The following is a 27,140-nucleotide window of genomic DNA, read 5'->3' as shown; positions in this document are numbered from 1 at the left end:
CCCAGCTGATGAGAGGGCTGGGGTTGTGACTCAGTTTTAGAGTGCTTGCCTGGTGTGCATGTGGCTCTGAGTTCTATCCGTGTTGCCACAGAACAAAACAAAAACAAAAATTCAGGGAGATACGGGTTGAAGGTGTACACTTGTGAATAATTTCATCTCTAGCAGTTCCCTCTGCTTTCTTCCTAGCACTCCTTCCATCCCAGCAGGCCTTCACTTTATTCTCCTGTCACCTTCTCAGGGTCCACCCCTGGATGTCGTTGTGCTCATTCACTGCCGTTGACTGCTTGCTTAGGTCTGTGTGCCTTTTGCTTCATTGTAGTCATGTGACAGCCAGTTCCAGTTCGTCTCTGCTTCTCTCCCCCTGCATACTGATACCCCCACAACCGAATGAAGCTGCTGTCAAAAATCACACCTTTAGGTTCACTTGGCTTGTTTGCTCGTGTGCCTGGAAGTCTCAGAGTGGGCCCTCTGAGCTTCCAGGCAGTTGTTCTGTGACATTCATTCTGCTGGCCCACCTCTGTATATCTACACCTCTCCACAGATCGTTAGTGCCTCCTCTCTCGTCCTCACGTGAGACTAATGAGCCTGCTCCTAAGTTAGGAAACTGAAGCAGTATGAAGAGAACGTCCACACTGTCACTGTTATCAACCAACAATTTCCTCCATATGTGTCTTGACATGAACATATTTTGCATATATTTATAACTACCGTTTATTCCATTTTGAAAAAACTTTTCTCATTCTTGTGAGTTAAGTCATTTCTTTTGCACAACTTCTTGAAAGAGTTGTCTGTAGTATATTTCTAGTAGTCACTTCCCATCTCTCTTGGACCCATTCAAAAAGCTTTTGTCCATGATATTCCACTGAGACTGTTCCCATTGCTAAAGTCATTGGTCAATTCTTAGTCCTAAATTATTTTTGAACAGTCAGTGGCATTTGACACAATTTGTCATTCCCTTCAATTAATTAACTAATTATTGTTGTATTGAGGATTGAATTCAGAGTCTTGGCACTGAGCTACATCCCCAATCCTTTTATTTTTTATTTTGAGATGGGGTCTTGCTAAGTTGCTGAATTCAGGATCCTCCTGTCTCAGCCACTCAGAGAGCTGGAATTACAAACACATACCAGCATGCCAATTTACCCTTCTGTCTTGTGCAATATGCATTCTTTGCTTATTTCTCGCATTACTCTTGGCTTCTCCTCCCTTGCTGACATGTCAGTCTTTTGGGCTGGTTCCTCTTGTGTTTTCTGGCCCCTCCAAGGTACAGTGTACCAGGGTTCAGTTCTAGCATCTTCTTTAGTGTTTTTGTCTAGTCATAGGGCTTTGCGTGACATATGCTCATGGCTCTCAGTTTATATAAATCTCAGTTGTCTCTCTTGAGTTTGAGACTCAAATCCATCTGCCTCCTTTATACTCCTTGTTGGTGTCTGACACTTTAATCTCAGCAGGACTGAAGCTAATCTCCTGATTGATTTCCTTCCCTGAACCTGTCCTACCTCCCTGCAACCTTCCCATCTCAGTTAGTGCAACTCCATCTTTCGATATGCCCAGACAAAACACCGAGGTGCTGCTTTCTTCTCTCATATGCCCCATATCCAGTTAGCCAGGCAATCTGTTCGATCTTTTTTCACAATGTGTCCAGAATTTGCTTATGACTGACCATTCCCTCCTAGTCCGTTGCTCTTCCGAGTTCCTCCCAACATTTTCTTTTTGGGATTTTTGCAGCAGCCTCCTTGATGGTGGCCATACTGATCACAGTAGCCAGAGTGAATTTTTGAAAATAAAAACCAGTTCATGTCGTTTCCTCCCCACACTTTTCAGCAGCTCCTCCGTGTCACTACGAACCGAAGGCTGTACAAAGTGTGGCTCCTTCACCTGTCTTGCCCTGCTCCATGTGCCCACTCTACTCTTGCTATACCTACTCTTCTTGGACGCAGCATTCATGATGCTCCCATCTTTGGAAGCTTTTCTCTTCCTTTGCTTGGTTTTCTGCCTGCAGACCTTTTCTGTTTCTTCGTGTTTTCACTTACATGCCACCTTTTAAAAAAATACCTGTTTGTACTAAGGGATAAAACTCAAAACCTCGAGAGGAGCAAAATGGTGGATAGATAACAACTGGCTACAGAAGCTCCCTGAGATAGTCAACTTAGAATTCAACATAATGCAGAGTGGGGAGCCTCAAACAGAGGGAGATGAATTCTCTCGTCCAAAAAGAAATTAAGGCAACTGACGTCCTGCCTTGATTTGCCAAGCTGTCTGAGGTCCTGCCACTTCGACTCACTGGAGGTGCAGTTGCACTGAGTTCGGGGGTCAGCGAGCCCAATGGAGGGCTGAGTTGGCAGGGGGCCTACATCGACCTGTGGTGAGTGACGGGAGTGGAGGCATTCCATAAATAGGGAGATAATATTCTAGAACCGGGCAAGACTGGCAAGTACAAGGGGCAGCCGTGACTTCAGTCAGTTGTTCCCTTCCCAAACAGGATTAGTGGAGTGAGCTGGGCCTGGGTCATGTGACCTGGCTGAGATCCAATAGATTATCCGAGGTCAAGTCCCTGCAGGTGGTGCCCACTAACCACACTGGCCCAGTGGGGCCTTGGAGGTTTGGCTGGTCCTGAGGGGAAGTGGTGCAAAGTAATACAGTAGTGCAGGCCACAGCAGCTTGACTGATCCAGATGGGGGAGGCCAGCATACACTGTCCCTGTCTGCAACTCACTAGCACACTGCTGTGGGAAGGGTCACCTAGCCAGCGTACTTCAGAAGAATTGTAACTAACAAAGAAAGAAATTGGGACCTCCTGAAAGAAGCAAAAAAGATGGGAAGAGGAAGCAACAACAAAAAGCCCCCAGCCCCCAAGCCTGAGAACGTTGACCCAGGACAGGTAAATACAAAGGAAAATGAGAACAGCAAACATGCAATATCAGACACAGCACCAGTGGACATAAAGAGATATATTCAGGACCTCATAGACGAGTTCAAAAGTGAAATATTTAGCCAAATAAAGCAAGATATAAGAAGATTTAGAGATATTAAGCACTCCTCAAGCAGACACAGATGGAAGAAGGGAGGAACTCAAACACAGGAGAGAACCATTTGGTGAAGAATATTAAAAAAAATACAGAATACATGAAGCAGATTCAATGAGATCACCAGGAAATTAAAAACTCTATGGAAAGATGGCAAATCAGCTTGAAAGAAACTAAGGATAGATTATCCAAACTGGAGGACAATTTTGCAATGTGGAAGTATGAAAGGGAAAACTTTTAAAAAATAACAAGGAAACAAGCAGTAACAATACAAAGGCTAGAAGATGACAAAAGGATCTATAGCTTGAGAATAAAGAATGTGAATGAAGAAGCTGGTTACAAACAACGGAACTACAAAGGTTACTCACAAAAATAATTAATAAAAACTTCCCAAACATAGGAAAAGGAAATGATATTCTGATATATGAGGCATACAGAACTCCAGTCATGTACAACTAAAACATAGCTACACCCAGGCATATAATAATCAAGATCCCAGAAACTCAATATAAGAACAAAATATTAAAAGCTGTTAGAAGCAATAGATAACCTATAAAGGAAGGCCCATCGTAATCATGACAGACTTCTCAACACAAACCATCAAGTCAAGAAGAGCCTGGAGCAAAATATTCCAAGCCCTGAAAGAAAATAACCTCCAGCCCAGATTGATATACCCTGCTAAACTGTCTCTAGAAATTAATGGACAAACCAGATGCTTCCAAGACAAAGAGGAGCTTGGGAAATTTTCAACCACCAATCCAACCCTACAGAGAATACTGCAGGGCATTCTAGTGAGAGAGAAAAGTACTAGGATTCCAGAAACAGTGGCAGAGAGGCCTCAATGAATGGAGCAGAAAACAGAATGAAGAAGATAAGCAGACAACTGATGGCAAAAAAAGAGCATAACAGAAATTAGGCAGAGAAGATTTTATTCAAAACTGATATGATTGATAGTATCAAGTCTGAAAGTATAGTCAACTACACTGAAGATGACAAGACTATGATACACATTCTGGTTTGATAACTGCCAGTTTTTGAAGTTCTATACTATATAAAAAGTTGTGGTTTTATTAATACTATTATGTACTGATATATTCAATTATACTATGTCTGATGATATAGCCAGTTCTATTGGAGATAACAAGATACAACACAGGAATCATGGTAGAACCCTTTGTACAACGGTCTTACGTGTTTATTTCATTTCATGTGTTTATAGAAATATGTTTTGTTTTGCCTTGCTTTGTTTTGTTTCCTCCTCTAATATAGAAAGGATAGAAATACATGTTAAGACTCATGCATGTATAGAATCCATAAACAGTTTATGAGAACTGATTTTCTGACACATGATGAAAATAACAGATACTTTGAAGAAAAAGAGACACTAAAATACCCAGTGCTGATCCTGGAGTGTTATAATGTGAAACTCAGCAATAGTATTATTCTTTGTTTAGAGTGATAGTAGCCTGCTTGAGTTTATTCAATCTCAACATAATTGAAGATATGGATAATTGCATGTATGTTTAAGTGAATGGGATTGATAACCGTATTTCTAAGTTTTTGTTGGATAATTGAATAGAACTGGTTGCAATTTCACTGTTTGAATCCCCACTTTATGTGCTGAACTTTAGTATCTTGAATAACTATTTGTAAGAAGACAATCTGTAATCATCCCCTAGTGATTTCTTACTGTTTATTTTTTTCTTTGAAATTATATATTATTTCTACCCATTTTGTTTTGTTTAGTCTTTCTTTAAATTAAATTTAACAAAAAAAGACACTACTGTACCCAGTGCTGATCATGGAGTATCATGATGTGAAATCCAGCAATACTATTATTCTTTGTTCAGAATGATTTTAACCTGCATTAGTTTGTTTAATCTAAACATAAATGAAGATATGGGTAACTGCATGTATGTTTAAGTGTATAGGATTGACAACCATGTTACTAAGTTTTTGTTGGACAGTTGAACAGAACTATTTGCAGTTTCGCTGTTTGAATTTTGTATCTTGAACAACTATTTGTAAAACGACAATATGTAAACAAACAAAACCCTTAAAACCTCGCGCGTGCTGAGCATGCACTGTGCCCTTGGCCTCATGTCACCTTCTTCATAAAGCCTCTTACGTGAAACCTGCTGGCCACTTACGTGAAACCTGAAGTCCTGTTTTTCTGGCACTGATAGATTCCCTTAATACACATACCTTCCTTTCACCCATACACACACCTCCCTCTCTTTCTTCCTGTCCTTTACATGCACACACGTGCACGCGTGCACACACACACGCGCGTGCACACACACACCACACCCTCACCACCTTTTAACATAACTATTTAATTTGCTCATTGTGTTTATGTGTTTCTTCCATCTCTTAGAAGGTCACAGACCAGGAATCTTTAGCTGATATACCCTAAATCCTTAATGCTAACTACAGTAGTATCTGATACAGAGCAGGTGTTCAGTAAATGTGTTAATTTGAATAAGTGAAGTAGCACTCCAGGCCAGGAAGTAAATCTGTGGAGGATATAAGGGGTTAAAGCAGAAGGTATTGAACGGAAACCCCAGATTTGCCTTTAATAACAGAAAAAGAAATGGCAGCTTAATACTCTAGATATTTGAAGAGTAGTACCAAAAGTTAATTGCAGAAAATAATATCCAGGAAGGATTACTTGAATGATATATGGTGTAAAGATTCTTTTTATATTCTGATTTTAATCTTTGGATTAAGCCAAACTGTACATGAACTGCAGATCTAGGACATTGTTATTGCTCTCTGTGGAACAGTTTTGATTTTACTGAGCTTTGCCTTTTGGCCATTAGCCGACCATAAAGGACATTATTTTAAATGTCCTTTGAGACTTCATTATATTATTGAATTTATTGCATCTGTGTTACTGTGCATGTTAGAACATACCCTCTTTAAATGAGGACCAGTGGGGCCAAATTCCCTTGAGTTTAATAGTGGTAACTGTGTTCCTTGGAAATGAGTTGTTTGGTTTTATTTATCGAGATTGCTGTTTTATGAGTGTGGTGGTGGTCGTACAAGGGATTGAATCTAGAGCATCCTACATGCTAGGAGCTACATTTCCTGCTGTTGGACGATTGATTTCTTTACCATTGATTTACCTTCTTTTTCCCTTCTATCCTCCCTTTCTTCCTTCACTTCTTTCCTCTTTCCTTCCTGCCCTACCTCCCAGCTAGCAGTTTTTAGTATATTCAGAGTTATGCAGCTACAGAGTCAATTTTAAAACATTTTCATTGCCTTGAGAAGAAGTTCCATACCCTTTAGCTACTATTTCCATGTCTTCCTGTTCACTCCAGCCTGGGGCCAACTGGTAACTCAATGCTTAACTTTTTGACAATGCCAAACTTTTCCAAAGTAATGAAATCATTTTATAATCCCTGTAATACTCCATCGCTCGCATTTGTAATCATCTGACCTTTCTGTGGGTTTGCTGTGTATCTCCACCATCACTGACTAATGACTTTGTGTTAGCTATTTATGTATTTTTCAGTACTTATTGGAAAAATGTCTCTATAGATTCTCTGCCCGTTTCTTCATTGGTGATTTTCTTGGTCTTTTTATTATTAATTCTTTACATGTTCTTGCTATCAACTCCATGTCAGATATGTAACTTGAAACTTTTCCATTTATTTTGTGAGTTTTCACTTTCTTGATAAGCACAAAAGATCTTAATTTTGATTTAGTTCAGTTTATCTCTGTTCTTACAGTTATTGTTGCTTTTGGTGTCATAACTAAGAAATTATTTCCCAGTCTAAGGGCATGAAAGTTTATGCCTGTTTTGAGTCAGGTGTTACGGATGTTATGAAGAGGTTCCCCTTCATTCTTTTGTGTGTCACCCACTTACCCTGGCATCGTTTGTTGAAGATTTTATTTTTTCCCTGTTGAACTGTGTTAGTGCTCTTGTCAAAAATCCATTGACCATGGAGGTATGGTTTATTTCTAGACTTTCAGTTCAATTCCGTAATCTCTGTGTCTGCCTTAATACTTATTTTGTCTTTTGGGAAGCTTAGAGTCCAATGTGAAACCTCCTGCCAAGTGTCCAGGCACTGTAGGGATTGGACGGTGAACTCCTGTCATCATGGCTTTCCTGATTTCCCTTTGCCTAGGTTTCCATCTGTTGTTGTTATGTGTGTTTTATGGTAAGCTGCCTCAAATTCTTTGTGATACATTAATAAATATACACACTGTCTTAATATTTCATGTGTTTTGTTAATCAGTTCTAATTGAAGACTGGCTAATTTACACATTTCATTTCTGCTATCTTAAAAATGAGTTTTCTGTTAAATAGCTTAAATGTTTTCTTTTGTCTAATTAGTATCCTCAGCCAATGATGTTGCCTGTGTTACTTTTAATTGAAATTTAGATAATTTCTAAGGTTAGCACTTACTTGACTATTTTGCTCTGTTTGTTATTAATAACTTATTTTCATCTTCTCTCTGCATCATAAATGTTTGTTCTTTGTACACTGAAAAGTGTCATGAATATAATTTGATGGGGTGTTCATAGAACAGTAAATATTTGCACTTATTAATTATTCAATAATCCCATTTCCAAGTATCTCAACCTACAGAATAACACTGTGGAAAAGTGTACATTCATAAGATGTTTATTATCACACCTAGTTTATATTGTGAAAATTGAAAACTACTGATACTATCTCAGGATGGGAAACAGATAAGTTAGCCATATTATAGCTATTGGATAGAATGCTATGGTTCTATTTTTAAATGATGGAGATAAAGACTTACTTAGCAATTTTAACATTCATGTGCTTTAACAGTTAGAAGAAGCACAATAGGCATCAAAAAACTAGGAAGATATATAAATGGCGTGTTTTTCAAGTGGTAGAAAAATGATTTCTGTTCCTATTTGAATGTTTTCTTTCTTTTATATGTTTTAAACTTAGAAACCTTCACTGTAAAAATTGGTAATTCTCATAGTTCTCATTTTTCTCATCATTCTCATTTTTCTTTTTCAGATGCGAATCTGGTTACACTGGACAGCACTGTGAAAAGACAGACTTCAGCATCCTCTATGTAGTGCCGAGCAGGCAGAAACTCACTCATGTTCTCATTGCAGCCATTATTGGAGCTGTGCAGATTGCCATCATAGTAGCAATTGTCATGTGCATAACGAGGTAAATAATGATACAGGAAGTATGAACTGACACTGGAATGGGTAGCAGTTAAACTAGAGACAAACCTTGGAGCATACTCAATTGTGGAAGTTTTAATTCCACCAACCTATTAGGAAAAGCCCTAGAGGCTCTTCCCTGAGATGTGTTTGGATCTGATCTCTTTTAGTCTTGCCTTGGTAGAACGTAGGTAAGTGCTCCTTCCTAGGGATAAGCATATCTGGGTTATAGGCAAAGGGGGTGTGATAACAGTAACTAAAAGAATTTAGTTCTTAAAATTGTGTACTGCTAGCTCTGCATTGAGTAACAATACTGGGTAGTTGTGGAGATTCTAGTTGAGAATCTGCTCATATACAGAACAGCCATGTAAAAATGTTTTTAAGCCCTGCCGAACTACACTTTGATCCTGGCATCACTCCCTGAGAATATATTTTTCTGTGGTAAATATAATGAAAAGATAAAATATCCAGAGTTAAAGGTAACCACTTTTCACATTGTATCATTGTCTTAACTTCATATTCTGAATTACAGTGGTAATTAATAGACTTTAAAGTTCTATATCATAAATAAAATTCATTTATTATAAAAGACTTATTTTGAGCACAAATGGCATGGAATGAATGTTTTCTAAACTGAGTCAGACTAAATTGGATTTGAGAAAAGTCAGAGAAAATGTCCTTGTGCTTCTCAGCCAGTACTGTCTTCTTGCTCACTTCTTTCTACATCTTTTAGGGTTTGTTTCAGATATTCCATAAACGTCATCTTTGTACTTTGCTGCATTTTCCTGGGCAGAAGATTGGAGCATATTAAATATATATATTGACAGACCATATTGGATTTATGGCCCTCCTATGTAAGGTCTGGATAGATGCCAGACTTCTAGTAGTCTCAAGCCATCTGGAGCTGAATTGATAAATGTAGAAATGATAAAATAATGTTCTCTGAGGAAAAGATATTTTTTGTTAATTTTAGGCACTAAAGTCAGTGTGCTTTATTCCACTGAACAGATGATCTGCCCTGAGGCAAGATTGCTGGTATAAAATTGGTCAATAGATCAAAGAAGAGACATAATGACATAACAAAAAATGACAACAGAAAGAGAAAATAGGAAGAAAAAACCCCATTCACTAGCAGGGCTGGCTGTAGCCATTTAATATAGGCTCAGAGATTAATTAGTTTGCCTGTGGCCATCCAGTAACTCAGGTGTGCTGGGTTGGGATTATGTGCTATCTGATTCCCGAATCTTGGCTCTTTCCTCTGAACCATCAAGAGGAGGGTCCCTGTAGGGTAATATTCGGAAACAGATTTGCCAGGTACGACCATTGCATGGGACAAAATTAATCTTAGGGTAGGAGTTTAAGACTTCAGAGTAGGGGAAGGGCTTGGTACAAACCATTTTTCCAGTGCATTATTCAAAGGGTCATGTGCAAAATTTACTGGAGTAGGGAAAAATGTGTGATAGGGAGAAATCATTTTGAACATTATTAGAATATAAGAGTGGTGTAATGATTTGGAAGGCCACACACGAAAGGGATCGTGCCACCCCATAGAATCAAATACTGTTAGAGACACCGAGAAGCACCTTTGAGTTCAACCTCTTCCTTTAGGAATTGAGGAAACTGAAGCCTTGTGTGAGGTTATAGAACTAGTTAAGCCCTTTTCTAACCCCCAACTCGCCTTTTACCCACACTGTGCTTTTGCTCTTAAAATTAAAATTACAGATCTTAAATCAGTACCCTTGTTTATAATCCACCCCCATTGCTGCTTTCACAGACACCTGGACAGCACAGGGACGTAGTGTCTTCACTGTCCAGTATCCGTACCACTGATGGGTTGCCTTACTGGATTTATCACAGATTTCTCCTTGAGGCCTGTTTTTTCCTGTGGTATGCCCCCCTCCCCCCAGTCTTGCTGTATTGGATTTGGGGTATCCTAATAATGTATTTGGACTTATCTGCATTGAATATTCAAGGAGTGCCTCTTCCACAGAGTCCATTAGGGGACAGCTGTCATGTATTCCATCTCACTTAGGAGAAACCTTCCTTTAAAAGGATGTTTTCACTGACTGTCCTCTTAGCCAAGCCCTCTTATTTTATATGTCCCTGGGACAATGGTCTCAGGAACCTAGAACTTTCCCAAATTCATCATGATGGTTAAACAGAGTGCTTCACTTCTCAACCAGTCTTCTCAAGGATGAAATGGAACTGATTCCAGCTCTGTCTATCTCCAGATATTTTTATGAGGATTAGAGAGTCTTTAGAAAACCATTGTACAAAATAGAAGTATTATCATTATCAAGGCTTTTAAGTTAAGGCAAAGCAATGTTCTTTGAAATTGAATAGAAACATTATTGTATAACTTTCTATCCATTAGAGTATAAATTCCTTTATAATCTGAGGTTAATTCAATTCCTAATGTAATATTGTACATATAGGCAAGTTAAGGTTGCACACATTAGCAGGGCCTAAACTCAGAGTTACCAAAATTCATCTTAGACCTTTTACAGTACTTTGCAGAACAGAGCATTTTGTGCAAAACGTGAACTGTTTGCAGTCTGGGCAGCAGGCACCAGAGTGTTTATATCACCATGAAGTTCTTTCCGTGGAGAAATGTTATGAGTGAGAGTAGAATGAAGAACTATCTCTTGTCATCAGGGTCTCAGTTCTTTGTGGCTTTCTGTGGTATATTTCAGTAGGGTTTGTAATAACTTCTTTTGAGTCATTGTCTAAAATCAGTAGACATTCTTGTCTGTTCATATTGGAGGCTAACATGTACTTTTCTTCTGAGCTTTTTCTTGTCATTTTGGGGGTGTCATAACACTCAGGGAAAGTAAATAGGTCAACGTACTTTCTACTGCCCCCTGTTTCATATGTTAGAAGTCACTGTGGCTGGGGAGTTGCCGTGCCAGAGGAGGGGTGAGTATCCCTATCTGGGATGCACATGCAGAAATATAGACTGAGAATGAGCTTTGCTCCAGTGGGTCTGTTTCTAATTGTATATATGCCTACTCTTCCAGATACCTAGCTCTTTTTATTTTTATTTTTTTTGAAAGAGTAGCAAGAATTTATTGAGAGAAAGAAAGCTTCTGTCTGTGAGGAACAGAAGGGGGCCCAGAAAGTGGTTGCCCATCAACCTGCTTCTCAAGGTGTTTTACTGAGTAAAGCATGAGGTGTGGGTTCAAGGTGGGATAGAACTATGACCCATCAATAAGATTACAAGTATAGTTGCTTAGGTAATGTTGATCCAATGGGAAATCACAAGATGAGTATGAGGTGGGACAAAACTATGGTCAATCATAAGATTACAACCAGTATAATTCCTTGGGTAATACTGATTGAATAGGGATCAAATTGGGAAGCAAGTCACATAGCAAGTGCACGTGGGATAGACAGAGACTTTCCTGGAAGGTGTGGGTTAATGAGATTTGGTCCCCCCCCCCCATGATGATTGATACCTACTTAGAATATCAATCACTTCATCCCTAGGGGAGTATAATGTGAGTAGTTCTTTATCTTGAAGCCTGACCTGCATTGACTACACTTCCAGCTACAGTCTTCTTCATTGACCTTTTGAGGGCCCAGCCCTGTCTTGACTGCCTAGAATATTTCTACCTAACTTAGCTATCTATACTATTACCCCCCTCAGAAGAAGCACCCCTAATTGGCATGAGAGGGGAGGGTCAAAGACCAGTTTGGCTCTTTCAGCTGAAGAGGGTCATAGTTGTTGTGAACAGCAGTCAGGGATACTCTACAGAGGGTCTAGCTGAAGGCCCTTGATAGGCGCCTGGTGTTCTTGTCTTGGGTAGATGTACAGCTTTCAGTCTGGAGGAGGCAAGGCCACAGAAACAGCTATGTATCATGGGCCAAATAATAAGTTCAACAGGATAATTATGAATATAGCCAATAAAGTTTTCCACCAGGAGGAGCCTGCAATAACTTTCCATAAAGAGAATAAGGAGAAGGTCCTGGAAATTTCAGAATATGACCCAACACTCAGCTTTGTAGGAAAGATGCTTTGTGTTTGTTTTCACTTTGTCTTGCACTAAATAGCTTCATGTAATTACATTCAATATGGTTTTATGCGTGAAATGGTGCATTGATTTAGAAACATTTGAATATTCATAACAAAATAATGTTTTTTCTCTTTTTTTTAATGAACAGAAAATGCCCCAAAAACAATAGAGGACGTCGACAGAAGCAAAACCTAGGCCATTTTACTTCAGATACATCATCTAGAATGGTTTAAACCGATGACTTTTATATGTACACTGACCATGTGATGTACATTTATTATGTCTTTTTTTAAAGAATGGAAATATTTATTTCAGAGGCCTTATTTTTGGACATTTTTAGTGTAGTACTGTTGGCTCGTACTGAGAATATTCAACTACAACAGTTTTGGACTGTTTAGTAGTCTTTGTTTTATGTTTTTAAAGACAGAAATTGATTTCACAAATTTGTACCACATGGTAATTCTAAGATTTGTTCCTTACCCATGGAATGTAATATTTTTGCAAAAATGGACCCCTTCACAAATGGTTATAAGTCATACTCACTTCTTCCACAGTGACCGCAGCCAGTGACCAAGCATGAACTAAAGGTAAAGATGTTTACAGATTACTTTTCCTACAAAAATAATATCTAGAAGACACTGTGTTTAAATAGATATTTAAATGTTTTTGAGATTTAGTATCTGATTTTTTTTAGACACTGCCTACCGCATGAACTATAAAGCTGTGTGTGTTAGATGTAAAAATATTTATAAGATATATGGATTGGAATTTCATTATTTCTCTCTTTGAAAAAGTAATTCTGATAATTTGAAAAAGAACCTGGTAGTAATGATGGAACAGATCGCTGAAAATTACATCTAGATATTGTCAAAATAGGCTTTTTAACAGACAAATTGGAATAAAGCCTTCTATCAGTTACACTACTTTAATACACATTCATTTTTAAACAAAACATTTGTTTTAACATAAATAAACTGTATCTGTGTTTGTGAATACAGTGCAAAAGTTGTTAATGATTGGTGCTCTTAAAGTGAGCTTAAAAATGACCTAAGACTTCTATCTGAATTTGTCTTGTAATAATAGCTATATTAATAGACTGTTGGTGTTCAAAGGTCTGAAGTGTGAGTAGAGTGTATTGAGCTTTTAATGTGTAGTTTAGATACTCAAAAGTATGCATGTAGAATTTACAAAATATGTTCAAAATTAAATATTAATTTTAATATTTTGTTTGGAAAAGCATGTTATAATATAATGTTTTCACTATATGGCCTGTTTTGGTGTGGTTATTTTTATTCTTTAATATTGGTGTATCAGTGAATAGATGAATTTAATGTTAAATGCAGACTTCAGTTCAAAATTCCCCTTTGCTTTTACAAATGCTGCTTGAAATTATTGAAAGACAAAAAGCTTTACCCAGCAGTTGGAATTTGCCTTTTTGTTATTTGACTCCTAGCCTAAATATTAGTAACATGGCAGCTTCAGTGAACTTTTTAAAAAAGCTTTCGTCTGCTACCCACACAGTCTTATTTGAGTCCTTTAGTCAGTCAGCAAGCATGTTTGGAACAGTCCCTCATGCTTTGCAAGGGCTCATGTTGCAGAACAGTCACGTATGGGTATTTGTAGTTACAAATATTTGACCATTCTCCAGGGGTGGGGTTTCCAAACCTTTAAGCAGCTCTGTTGCCTGTTATCAAGCTGGTTTTTTTTGCTGCAAGTGCCAGAATTGATTGCAGTAGGACATCTCTTACTGAAAAATAAAATGGAGCACAATGGGTCTGCTTCAAATGCTGATAAAATCCACCAAAATCGTCTGTCGAGTGTTTCTGAAGATGAAGACCAAGATGCTGCTCTTACCATTGTAACGGTGCTGGACAAAGTGGCCACCATCGTGGACAGTGTGCAGGCAAGCCAGAAGAGAATAGAAGAGAGACATAGGGAAATGGAAAATGCCATAAAATCTGTCCAGATTGACTTGTTGAAGCTTTCGCAATCACACAGCAATACAAGCTATGTCATTAACAAGCTGTTTGAGAAAACCCGAAAAGTCAGTGCTCACATTAGAGATGTGAAGGCCCGGGTGGAGAAACAACAAGCTCACGTGACAAAAGTTGAAACCAAACAAGAGGAAATAATGAAGAAAAACAAATTCCGTGTTGTAATATTCCAGGTAAGCTTGCACTAATGTTCAGCTTGATTACTATAATTGCTTAGGTCCGTTAAATGCCAGCACCTCAAAACAAGAGGTTTCCTGTGTCACATCTTAGCCATGTATATATTAAAGTAGCAGAGTTCTGAATCAGTAGAGACCTCATGATAAAACCATTTTTGTTAACTAGTGTTCTGTCATATCAGTATTTTTAGCTTCTTGGCCATTTCATGTAATATGAACTATGGCTAATAGCTAAGGCTATTTCTTGCTTTTGAAACTAATATTGGTAAAGCTCTTTTAAAATATTAGCCTTAGTAGTAAGCATGATGTCCTCACATTGACTTTGCGGGTGTTACCACTAGAAGAGACCTAAGAAACCTCCAGTTTAAAATACCTCTTGGTTGTATAAAAGAAGAAACTAGGAGGGTTGCTTTCCTGGTATGCCTTGACTCCCTGGATTCAGTCCCCAGAATTGCAAAACAGAAGCTAGTACACTTATAAGAATGTTATTCTTATTGTAGAAAGTCTGAAAAGTCCAACCAGTATAATAGAAACTTGTAAAATATTATTTGTTTATTGGAAGTTTTACTAATTGGTCACAATAATAAGAATAGGTATTTCTTTAAAGAACAATCAGGGATTTAAAAAATATGGTTACAGTGTTACAGTAATACAAATATAGAAATTATATCAGTAGTTCCTTATTTGATTGCAGATTCTTTTTACTTAAGTGATTTAACAGAGTCATTTTTATGTGTCATTGTATATTGAGCTAATCTCCTTTAACACTGTTCATATTTTTAAAAATAGGAACATGCCGGTGGCAAATACATAATATCTGTAATACATTTTTAAAATTCTTACTAATTAGAAGAAAAAATTGAACCTTCCTCCCATCATAAAACAAAGCAAAACAAAATGTGAAGTCAAATATATGCTCAGAATTTAAAGATAGGAGAAAGGAAGTATTTTCATGTTTTGCTGAAAGAAATATTAGTGCATTTTTAAGAGTAGTTTTGTTATGTTAACCTTTAAAATTTACAAGTCTTACTCTAAAGTTTTGTGTTCTAAAAATAAGATCAGGAATATGTGCAAGGGTGTTCACTGGTGGATATACAAAGTGTTATCACAACTGTATTTTTAAAATGGATGCCTGTGTACAGAGGGGAAAAACTCTAGAGGAATAAAAATAAAATAGGAACACAGTTGGATTATGTAGGCAGATATCCGTAAATGCCTAAGGATGTGACCCATAACCCCCCCAGAGTGTTCTTCACTCATCAAGTCATTTCTCCATGGTCTTTGTTGACTGACGGTTACACTGGGATGGTAAAGTGGTATTTTAGGCCTGTTTAGATCTGAGCTTGCAGTTGTTTAGGAAAAAGAACAGCGAGAAGAGAGTAGAGTTGCTAATTTCAAAGGTGGGCCGAGTGAAGTATGCTGTTAGAAGCCCTTTACTATTTCCCTTTCCTTCCAAGTTCCTCAAGACTCTGTTTTCCAGGCTTAAAAATCTCACCATACTTTCAGAGGCCAGTTGAATGTGGTGGGGAAGCTAGATTTGGTATTGGATAATATAGTATTGGTTCTTTGATCATTTCCCAAGAGCATTAGCAATAGTGAATGTTTCTCAGCCTCCATTTACATGTGGTGGGCTGGGGATTTAGCTCAGCGGCATAAGCGCCTGCCTTGCAAGCAGGCAGTCGTGAGTTCAATCCCCGGTACCGATAAAAAAAGAAAAAGACAAAAAAAAAAAAAAAAAAAAAAAAGACATTTACATGTGGTGTGCTAGGGACATGGTGGCATCCAGCATGGCTCCTGTGGACCTTTCTGCCAGATACTGGATCAGGTGCCAGACAGGATTTACAAAAGCTACAGCAAAAACACTTGTGAAGGTTTTCTTTGTCCACTGACATAGTTTTTTTGAGGTTAAAATGTTTTTTATTCATTTCTTTACTCCTTGTAACTTACTGGTAAGTTTTTCTGTCTTGTAACCCCTGTAGTTAGAGGAGACAGATTTCTTGTAAGATTTAAAGCCATGAAGATTCTGTGAAATTAACATTGTGGAGAATAGTACAGCAATTTGTCAAAAAGCAGTTGTTATATTTTATAAGCATGGGGAGAAAAGATAAAGGCACATGACAGTGACCAGAAAACTAGAAGACAGTATTCACATGGTTATTCTTAGCACTTAAAATTAGTTGTAATTAATTACCCTAATTTATTTGTATACATACTTATGTGGAGATTTCCCTACTACAATTATCTTGAAACCATTAACCTATAGTGTATTTATATTTCCATTTTAGTTTTCCCTGAAGAAGGTTTCTCTGAGTGTGTCTTTTGGCCATAATCTTTATTGGTATTATATCTCCTATGGTTGCATGTAGCTAAACTTTTACCAAATTCTGGATACTGGCATTTAAAAATAATTAGTATTTCTTACCCAGTTATGTTTCTCTTCATCTCGATGATCCCTCTCTATCAGTCATGTGAGCCACATGTCTTACTGTGTGTTCCTGTAATTTTGGTCATTAACTACTAGCATCTGGTTACTAAAGGAGCTATTCAGCCATGCCCTAATGATAATTTCCATACTTCTATGTATCTAAAAACCCCCTGCTACATTACTTTGATATTCTCTCAAGTGCACTTTACTCTTCTCCACACTATTCATTCTGTTACAGAATGACATTTTTTACCAGGACTTTTACAAATATAATTGTATCGAGGAATCAACCCCATTCAACCCTATATTCTTCAATTATTATTGGAGTATATTATAGCTGACTCATAGGAGTTATAACAATGGATCTCTATGACAAGTCCTTGTAACTCTGCTTTGTTCTATTTTTTAGCCTGATTTTGTAGTATGTTTTTGTACTGTAGAAAAGAAGGGTATGATTTCTGAGTTAAACTATATCTTAATGTCTTCACAGGAAGCTATGAGAGATTTTCCCTACCAAGCAGTAATTACTCTTGGGCTCCTTCCTTTTCTAATTATACCTTCTCGAGCCAGACCAACCCACACTGTGCTGCTGAAAACTATTTGCTACAGCAGGTGTCAGGAAAGGAGAGGAATAATTTTACTGCCTCTTAACTGATTCATCAGAGAGTTATGAGACACCCACTTCTGTCTTTTTTAGCTCACAGACACTCCAGTCCTGTAGTCAAGAGAATTTAATTTTAAATAAGTGTCCAAAGAAATAAGGTTCCAGGGATGCCTTCTTGACTATCAGGCTGATTAAATTTTAGAATGTGTAAGTGTATTTTATACATTATTGAGTAGACTTAATCTGGATCTTAAGTAGGAACACAATTTTCTTTTAGAACTTTTAATTCATGGTTCATGATCTTGACAGTTTTGGCTGTGTGGCTTTAGAAATAATTCTCTGAATAGTAAGCTGTCTTCCTTTATACCTGTGGTCTGGCCTGCCTTCAACGCCACTGGTAACTGTGTTTTTCTCCCATCCAGCTCTCATCTTTAGCCTTTTGACACTTCGCATGATTGCTGGACCTTTTCCTCTCTTTTTGAAACTGCTTTCTGCTTAGTCTCTGGGGGTGCTGTAATTCTTGGGAGTTTCTTCCTGCTTTCCTGCTCAATAATTCTTCTTTTTTGCTTTTTTGTCTCTTCTTATCTGCTGGCCCAATATCCATAATCTCTGATATTAAAATACAAAATATTTTAAAAGTTAAAGTCCTTAGGGTAACTTGGTAAGAAATATTAGCTTTACTTGAAGTCCTTTGGTGGTAGGACCTGACCTGAAATAGCATAAGGCTATGTATAGTCTTTATCCCACCTTAGTGTAAATATTCGTATTTTTTATTGCAGATGCAGTTGTTCCCAAGAGCTCACTGAGAGCACATGTATGTAGTGCATCACATTAGTTTTACAGAATCTAGACTATTTTGAATTGTGAAACATACTTGTCTCCAAGGAATTTCGAATCTTTGGTAATCTTTCCTGGCCTTATGACTTTCAATCCCATTTCTACATTAATGACTCTGAAGTTTGAATTTCTAGCACATTCATGTGCTCACCTTGTCCCAGCCCCTCTTGGCCTGCATGCTCAGTGGGCATCTTAAAGACATGGTGAGATCCTGTCTTTCCCCACCAGTCTCTCCTTCCTGGCTCTTCCTCATCTGTTGATGGCTTCTTTTTCAGAAAATCCTGTAGGTTCTCACTTTGTCTTGCCTGTGTGGTTTGTTTGCAGCAGAGTCAACCTTACGCAGTATGTATCAGATCAGCTCAAAACCTTGAGAAGTCTTTCTGTCATACTCTGAATAAGAGCCGCTGGCCTTTTTGTTGGACACAGCCCTTTGTAGCATGACCCACGTGCACGTTCTCTCTCTTTCTGTCTCTCTGTCTCTCTCTCTCTCTCTCGCTCTTGTGCATGCACATGCACACTCCTTGGTCACACTGTTTTAGCCACACCGCCCTCTTGAGTATGTCTCTTTTTTCTTCCTACACAACCTACAGGTCTAGGCTTAGCTGTCACTTCATTAGGCCTTTCTGATCAATGCATTTCTGAACAGTACCTCCTGTCACTGAATATCCTCTTCCCTCTTTTTGTACCTTGGCATTCGTTGCCATGCAACCTTCTATGCATTTTACATTTCTTTGCCTGACTGTCTCGCCAAGAAACAAATTATCTTTTACTGTTTTTTAAAAATAAGGTTTCTCAGTTCCTGAGGTATTAGTAATGTATGGTGGTAGTTAGCTTCCTAGTTCTTAGTTGAAGGCATAAGGTTTTTATTTAATCCAGTAATAACTTATTAGAGTATACCTACTATACGTGCTGGGAGTAAATCATAATTAATCATAATATTATCTCTGCTTTGAGAAATCGAATACCACACTATGGCCCCAGGAACACATATATAAATAAGTAGAATTCCAAATCAATTCAAACTGCAATAATTGATAGTGGTGTGTACATGTTCTTTTGGGGTAATTTGGAGATAATATTAGCCACCTGGGGAAGTTGGGGCATATGAATTAATTCTTTTGTTTTTTTTTTTGGAGACAAAGTGTCACTGTGCAGTTCAGGCTGGTCTTGAGTTCACTTTGTAACCCAAGCTGGTCTTGAACTTGCAACAATCTTCCCACCTCAGCCTCCTGAATGCTGGGATTACAGGGGTGTACCACCACACGAGGTTTATGAATTAATTCTTGAAGAAAGATGCCATTCAAAGATGAAAAAGGAGGCTCGTTTAAAATGTCTTTTAGCAGCTGTATACAGGGGGATGAAAATTTGAGGAATTAAGAGTGATATGTGTTGCTGGGCTAGTGAAGAGGGAAAAAGGATCAGGTTAACTGGGCAGATTCTGAACAGACTCCAGAATTTGAATACTCTCTTACAAATACGGAGAAATCTCCAAAAAGTTTTAAAGAGATACAATCAGGGCCATGGTTCCGTAATGTTCCTCAGAAAATGATACTCTGGAGATAGAGAGACCAGTAAATAATCATTACACAAATTCAGAAACAGGTGACAAGAACCTGAATTAGGATATTGGTAGAAGAGAGAGAAGAGGAAACTTGAGTTGCTAAGCAGTTGTTATCAACAGGGCTTGGTGACCAGTTGAATGTGGGATGAGAAGAAGTACTGGGGTTGCCGATTCTGGACTGATTTGTACATGTGTAACACCTTGATGGTTATTGGTACAGAGAGAGACAGAAGAAGTGAAAGTGGAGAGGATGGTGAAAGGGCCAAGATGTTTGGACTCGGTATAATTGAGGTGCCTGTTATATCTAGAGGGAGAAGTTTGCCCATCATTTGTGTTTCCGTCTTAGGAGAAGTGGAGAGGTAAGTATTCATGAGGAAAGGGTCCAGGAGAAACAAATCCTGGGAAATGCCAGCGTTTAAGGAGCAGCCGAGGGTAAACAGCCTGTGGGGCAAGTTTGTAAGTGGCCAAAAGATCAAAGAGCTGTTCTGTATTGAAAGAAAGCACTCACACTCTGCCTTTCTTTTCTTTAGGAGGAGATTCGATGTCCAACATCCTTGTCTGTTGTCAGAGACAGAAACCTCACCGAGAATCAGGAGGAAGAAGATAAAATCTTTGATCCCCCCATAGAGCTCTCTTCGGATGAGGAATACTATGTTGAAGAAAGCAGATCTGCCAGGTTTAGAAAGTCAGGCAAAGAGCGCATTGATCACATCAAGAAGGCATTTTCTAAAGAAAACATGCAGAAGACAAGGCAGAATTTTGACAAGAAAGTGGACAGAATTAGAACAAGAATAGTGACGCCAGAGAGGAGAGAGAGATTGAGACAGTCAGGGGAGAGGCTGCGGCAGTCAGGGGAGAGGCTGCGGCTGTCAGGGGAAAGATTGAAGAAATCCATCGCTAGTGCTGCTCCCTCAAAGGAGGCTTTTAAGATGAGCAATCTTCGCAAGGCAAAGGACCGAACTGTGGCAGAAGGTCAGGAGGCAGGCGGGGAGACGGGTGTGGACGGCAGCGCCCGGAGCCCCTCTCTGGTCCCCATCCCCGAGCTCGAGCTCCATACTGATGAGCTCAGTGAAATAGAGCAGGAGCAAGCCAGGGTGGGGTATGCATCCCAGGAAGGAGGGGAGAGTGCCACCCCTGAGCCTTTAAAGGTTACCTTTAAACCCCAGGTGAGAGTAGAGGATGATGAGTCGCTTTTGTTAGACTTAAAGCAGTCCTCGTAAGGAGGAATTAAGTAAAAAAACGCTCAGTCATGGAGTTTCAGTTTGTGTGGTGTAGTCATCCACGTTTATTTATATGCTGTGCAGCAACCCTAAGTAATACAAGTGTTTAATTTCTTACATTTAAAATCTTGACTATTATATAAATATTATATACATTTTCCTTGAGAATTCTTTTAGTTTTTGTGGCATGTATGATAGTAGGCAGTAGCCTTTTCCTCTTCTGTCACCTATCCGGGGCAGTGTTTAATAGGCATGATAGCTTTATTAAGGTGAGACACTTCCTGAGTCACCGGCTTACTTTTCTCACCTGTAGAAATGGGGGAGGGTTTGCCTCTGCTGCCCTCCTCAGGACTGTTGTGAAGACCGGAGGAAATGTTGCATGGTCTGAGAAAACAAGCACATGTAGAGAAAACCATCCTTGCTGGGCTGTCAGCCGCAGAACTGAATAAGCACACCTGGAGCAGCCCTGAGCACCAGGCAGTGAGGGCCTTGGTTGGACAGAGACTAAAATCAGTCTTCTTAAATCTTTCCATAGAAACAGCAGTATAAAATAAATGTTTGCGTGATAACCTTTTCATTAAAGCCTACAACGAAACTTCAGGTTTTGGATGTGTCTTAAAATATTCCTTGGAATATCTTTTTCTAATTTTCTTTTGCTTTTAGATTTGAGGTGAACCATAGCGACTTTTGCAGCATGAGGTATAAGACAGGTTCTGTTATCAAGTGGCTTTCCTTTTTTAGTTCCTCCTGTTTTGTTTGTTTTAAACTGGGGATTGGGCGCAAGTCCTATATTGAGCTTCATACATCCTCAGGAGGTACCCTGCCCCTTTTTGTTACTTTGAGACAGGGTCTTGCTATTTAGTTAGGCTGCTGCTGAACTCACTCTGTAGCCTGAGCTGGCCCTGAACTTGCAGTAATCCACCAGCCTCAGCTTCATGAGTGCTGGAATTGCAGGCAGGCATGTACCCCCCACACCCTTCAGTCCTTTTTGAGATCAGTTGTCTCTTGCTAAATTGCCCAGGCTAGTCTTGAACTCAGGATCCTTCTACCTCAGCTTCCCGTGTAGCTGGGATTACAAGTGTGTACCATCATGCCTGGCTGTCTGGTGGCCTTTCTAATGTCTTTTCTGTGGCAGTGGGCTTGGAAGTGACCTGCGTTTCTGGTTACCAGAGTTAAGCTTTCATGGCCCAGCTGCACAATGCAGTGGTGTTCATGATAGCTGCTTTGAGGGAGCTATGCCATTCAGATGCCACTTACCTGTTAGCTTTTAGAGAGGAAGTAGGTTTATTCCAAAGAAAGGGATGGTCACCAAGTTTTATGCTTTTAGTACATTTAAATCTTTTTTTTTTAAACTGGAAGAAATGATAAAATTGTTAAATTTGATCATAATCAGCTATCTCATTTTTCAGACTTAGTTTTGGGCCATCATGTAGTAACTAAAAATAATAAATACATTCATACATACACATATTTTACCTAGTTATCCAGATTTTTGAGTTTAGGAGTTGGACCCAGTATTACTTTCTCTTCGCTCTGCCCAAATACATAAAATTGTAAATTAAAAATTAAAGTGTGTACCACATTGAATAAAATACTGAAAAAATAATTAAAAACACATCATTATCACTGTTTAGAAGGAGCTTGGGAGCCTAATCATATATTTCCTTAAGAGACACAATAAATTTGAATTTAAAAAGACATTGCAAATGTCAGTGTCCTAAGTGTAAATATTTTTACTAATGTAAACAGCAGTATGCAAATGAAGTCTGATATTGTAACTCTTACAGATGTGTTCCTAGATTAGGAAAAGTATAAACAATAGCATGTGGACTTTTTGGTTTTTTTTTGGCAAATATTACTGTTGAAAATTTTTGTTCACTGACCTATTTTATAAGCAGACTTAACATTTTATGGGACATTTCCCATATAGGTATGTTTGAATTTTTGTGAGAAAAGGAGTTGTAACCTGGTCAGTTCTTCCTTGCGGTAGATTTTGTGCAAACCCAGAAACACTAAATTGGTAGCCTGTCCCTAGAGGTTCATTGTGACCCTCTACTGCTTTTGCTGCTAAGATTTTCCATCTGTGTCACTCTATCTCGTGACATTTCTTCTCACATAGGACATTTCTAAATTCCACATTCAGAATCTTTTCTTTTTGGCTTTCTTTGCTTGGTGTAAAGATAATGGGCTGTGAAATCACACATCCCACTTAATGTAAGGGAAATCCTAGTCAGCATCCTTTATTTTAAAAGTTTCAGACAACACTGAACAGATTACTAGCTCATCTGTGTTTTTAGAAATTATACACAGCAGACTTTAGACAATTTATTCAAATCAAACTAGTAGCAGGATGTCTTCCCGCCCCTGCTGTGAGCCTCCTGGAGCAGTGCAACACCCACAGACACCAACTGCATGGCCCACTCTGAAGCCTTCCACAGAGCAGACAGAGCAGGAAAGGAAGTGCAGGTGTCTCCTGCATGTGATACCTGAGTTGCTTCCCTGTCTGAGTTAACATTGGCCCAGCCTGCTTAGAGGTTGTAGGCATGGAGTAAATAAATAACAGGAATGGCTTGAATTTCTGCTTGCTCTGTACGTGTGTATGGCTCCTCACGAGACAACTTTATAAATGAAAAATACAAATCATTTCTACTTCATTCTTTGTCATCCATGCACATTAATGGGTTTGGTTTTTTAAAAAAAAGCCAGATGTTGTGATTCTATCAGGTAAAAAGCATGGGTTGTGTTATGTGAAGCATTCCATTGTTAACTGTGCAGTTCTGTTATGAAATCACTGGATTTTTTTTTTTTTTTTTTTTACGTTCTGAAACAAGCTTTCTAAAACTCTTATTGACCCTTGCTAAGAAAATTTTACAGATTAACTCCCCAAATGAGGAAACCATCATGTTTTTGTTCTCAGCTGTACTTGAATTGGGGCATGCTGTTCTGTAGTGAATGAAAAATGTAAAAGCTTCAAGTTATTGTGACCATCTCTGAGTTACACCATATCTGAGAATTGATGGCTGCCCTTGCCAGGTCAGAACTTGTCAGTCAGTTTCATAAGTAGTGGATAGGAGGTGTAGGTTAACTACTGCTTCCCAATGAGTCTGTTGGTACAGAAAAGGTGGCAGGATATTCTTGGGCTTTGAATATACTTTGGACATCTTCAAATCAGCTGTGCTTGTCAGAAAGCCTTCCCCAGAATGTTCTGTCACATTTGCCTCTGCTTATGTTGTATGTCTGCTTGGATCATCACCTTTCCCTCTCATTCTGGAGATGACTTTTCCTGTTTTTCACTTCCTAGTCATCTCCTAGGATGAGCATCATTAATTATCCCCTTTATTCTGTATGTATTGCATATTTATATGCCAGATCTTGTCCAAGGCACTGAAAACTCAAAGATGAATAGAAAGTTCCCTTCCACCCTTCCAGCCTTTATCCCAAGCTCCCAGTATCTGGGAGAGTGAAGCAAAAACTCAGCAGTGTAAGTGGTGCTATGTAAAAGATGATGGATGTAGAGAAGAAAGCTGCTTGTGTAACACTGTGATTATACATCTGTCTTATGTGCGATACATTACAGTTTATTTATGTAAGTGTTCTAACTAGACTGTGCTTCTTAAGGGCAGGAACTGTGTTGTGCTCATATCTGAGTCACCAGTATTTGGATATTCTCCTGGTGCTGGCTTTCAGTTACTAATCTAGAGATGAGAGAAGTGGTTCCTATGATTAAGAAACTTTTCCCCTGGTGAAGATTACTTCCACTCAGACTCAGGAAAGGATGATGGGGAGAAAGAGGAAGGACATTAACAATCTGGGGAGACTTTCCATGAAAACTACACAAAGTATTTACAGTGGCATTTGCTAACCAGTCAACATGGAGTCCAAGGCAACATGTAACTTACGCTGTGTGGTATTATTTTAATATTAAAGGCCATAGAGTGTCATGGAGAGAATTTTAGCTGAGGAGTGCCATGAGTGTTTTAGAATGATTATTAAAAGACTTTAGCAAAGACAAGTTAATATGATACTTGCATTTTTCTAGGTGAGAGAGGATTACCTGAAGTAAAGCAGTAACTGAACTGTGGAGGGGGTGAACTTAGCTGTGGGTTGTGATGGAGATCCTAGAGTTGCGGCTTTGACTTGGGCAAATGCCTGTGCCCTTTTCTGACCCAGAAAATACAGATTCTTTGCTGTCTCCTGAGACATCTCTTGGAGAGGCCTGAGGAACACAAGGGAACTATGCCTGTCCTCGTGGCTGCCATGCTGGAGGTCTGTGCATTTCAGCCATGGTAACTTCCACCTCTTCTTGCAGAAAGGTCTGCTTCAAGAAGTTCTTTTCCTGCTTTTGCAAGCGCTTTGCCCTCCCTGCACTGCCAGGACTGCAGAGTCCTTGAAAAGCAGGACTGCTTTGTAGGTTGAAAGCCATTGGGAGCTTCTCTCCCATCTATCTTTGCCCAAGGCCAGAGTTCTTGCTCATTGTGTGGTCCAGAGAAAAGCTACACCTCATTCTTAGGATGGATTGTTTTTTCTCATCTCACTTATTGTTTGGCATCTGAGGAATCCAGCCAACACTGTATTTTGTTCCAGTTAACACAATAAAAGCTGCTGTAAGTTGCTCCATTGCCAAGGCCAGTTGCCTAGATACATGTGGCTACTCAAGTCAGCTGCTGAGAGCCTCCAGTTCATCATGGGCTGAGCTTGGTGATGCCTCATTGTCTGGAGCTATCATTGTCTGGAGCTAAGTGTTGGCATCAAAAATATGTTGTGGCCTCGAGATAGATTTGACGCAACTCACTCTTCAACATTTTGGCTGATGGAGACTCCATATAAGGATCGACAGCAAATGGAGACTGAGATGTTTTGTTACAGTCAAATGTCCTGTAAGTCTCAAAGATAGGGTATCTGGTAAATTACGATGATGAAGATGCTTAGGCCCAAGAGAGGAGATTAAGTCCTTATGGGTATCTGGAGACCTGCGTGCCCTGGTGTGGCAGGGTGTATGTGTGTGTGGGAAGCAAGGTTGGGAACAAGGGCATCCCTTGTGGTCAACAGTGAGGCCAGAGGCCTGCCTCACATCCTTAGCCAGCAAGGGCAGTGGAAATGGAGATCTTCATCATCTTCAACTCAAGTGGGCATTACTAAAGAGTTAGAGAGACCACAATTCCTGGGCCAGAAATTCACCACACTTGACTATGGGGTCCAGTGTAAAGACGTAACTGGATTTGTGCTTTCAGGGCCAAGTATGCAGAGTTAAACAGCCTGAGGCCTGTTTTGGACACACTGAGTTGAAGTACTAATCCTTTTTTTTTGTCTTTTTCGTTTTTATCGGTACTAGGGATCGATGTACTAATCTTTAGACAAGTTGTATATTACAAAGGAAAGGGTAAGATACTGTAAAAACTAGGTAAATGAAAAGGGGTTTCTTAAGAAAATTCAGACAATTTGAAGGAAAGAGCATATTGTTTTTTAAAGAATTGTGGCACTGAGGATCAAACCCAAGGCCTTTGTACCAACTACATTCCTAGCACTTTCTATATTTTATTTTTAATTTTGTGACATTGACCTATTCAATCAGTAAGCTGCCCAGGCTGGGCTTAGATTCAAGACTCTCCTGTCTCAGCCTCCCGGAGTTCTGAGATTACAGGCATGCTATCATGACTACCTCTGGAGAAAGATCTTAAGGTTGCCTAACTTCTAGTTTTGACTGTTCTTCTGAACAGTTGTTCTTGGGCTATACTTTCATGAATAATTTTCTCTGGATTCATCTATGACATCAGTACTTGGAAAAGGCAAGAATTCTCCATGAAACACTGGTTTCCAAACCCCAATTTAACTCACTTCAAGAAGAACATGACATGTTTTTCTAAGCAGAAATTTAGAACTAAAGCGAGCACCACTCTCTGTAGGATTTGGTTCAGTTTCTTGCTATGAGTTCAAACGTATTCCAGGCTGAAGTTTGCTCACTGCATAATAATATAAGACAGCTGAAACGTTCTAATAATCTCATGGACCAGTATTCACAGTTTATCTGGATCTTGTTACATCCTTTATCTGAACAAACTTTAAATTTCCAGACCATTGTTATATAGCTATGTTATTTTAGGGTAAAATCTGTTGAAATGACTATC

General features: G+C 38.9%; 2 protein-coding genes across 4 annotated transcripts in view; both read left to right on the top strand.

Moving 5' to 3' along the window:
- The window catches only part of Tmeff1 (transmembrane protein with EGF like and two follistatin like domains 1), a 101,591-nt gene extending 88,128 nt beyond the window's left edge, over positions 1–13,463 (top strand). For all 3 annotated transcript variants that reach the window (XM_063224545.1, XM_063224556.1, XM_063224549.1), the window contains exons 9-10: positions 8,031–8,189; positions 12,347–13,463. In XM_063224545.1, the coding sequence (XP_063080615.1) occupies positions 8,031–8,189; positions 12,347–12,431 (244 nt within the window). In that variant the 3' untranslated portion in view covers positions 12,432–13,463. The remainder of the gene's footprint in view (positions 1–8,030; positions 8,190–12,346) is intronic.
- A 143-nt stretch (positions 13,464–13,606) lies between these two features.
- Positions 13,607–21,615, top strand: Cavin4 (caveolae associated protein 4). The gene is made up of 2 exons (XM_003470897.5): positions 13,607–14,365; positions 20,326–21,615. The coding sequence occupies exons 1-2, from the start codon at positions 13,808–13,810 to the stop codon at positions 21,013–21,015; spliced, it is 1,248 nt and encodes a 415-aa protein (XP_003470945.4). The 5' UTR covers positions 13,607–13,807; the 3' UTR covers positions 21,016–21,615.
- The last annotated feature ends 5,525 nt before the right edge of the window (positions 21,616–27,140 follow it).

Source organism: Cavia porcellus, unplaced genomic scaffold, assembly GCF_034190915.1.
Source record: "Cavia porcellus strain 051 isolate PalLab524CR breed Dunkin Hartley unplaced genomic scaffold, mCavPor4.1 scaffold_1, whole genome shotgun sequence".
In the NCBI taxonomy this organism is placed as follows: Eukaryota; Metazoa; Chordata; class Mammalia; order Rodentia; family Caviidae; genus Cavia; species Cavia porcellus.
This window is presented reverse-complemented; position numbering and strand designations above follow the sequence as displayed.

Coding starts and splice junctions, on each gene's coding strand:
- Cavin4 (XM_003470897.5), top strand. CDS start 13,808: ATGGGTATTTGTAGTTACAAATATTTGACCATTCTCCAGGGGTGGGGT. Junction 14,366..20,325: donor TCCGTGTTGTAATATTCCAG/GTAAGCTTGCAC, acceptor TCTTTTCTTTAG/GAGGAGATTCGATGTCCAAC.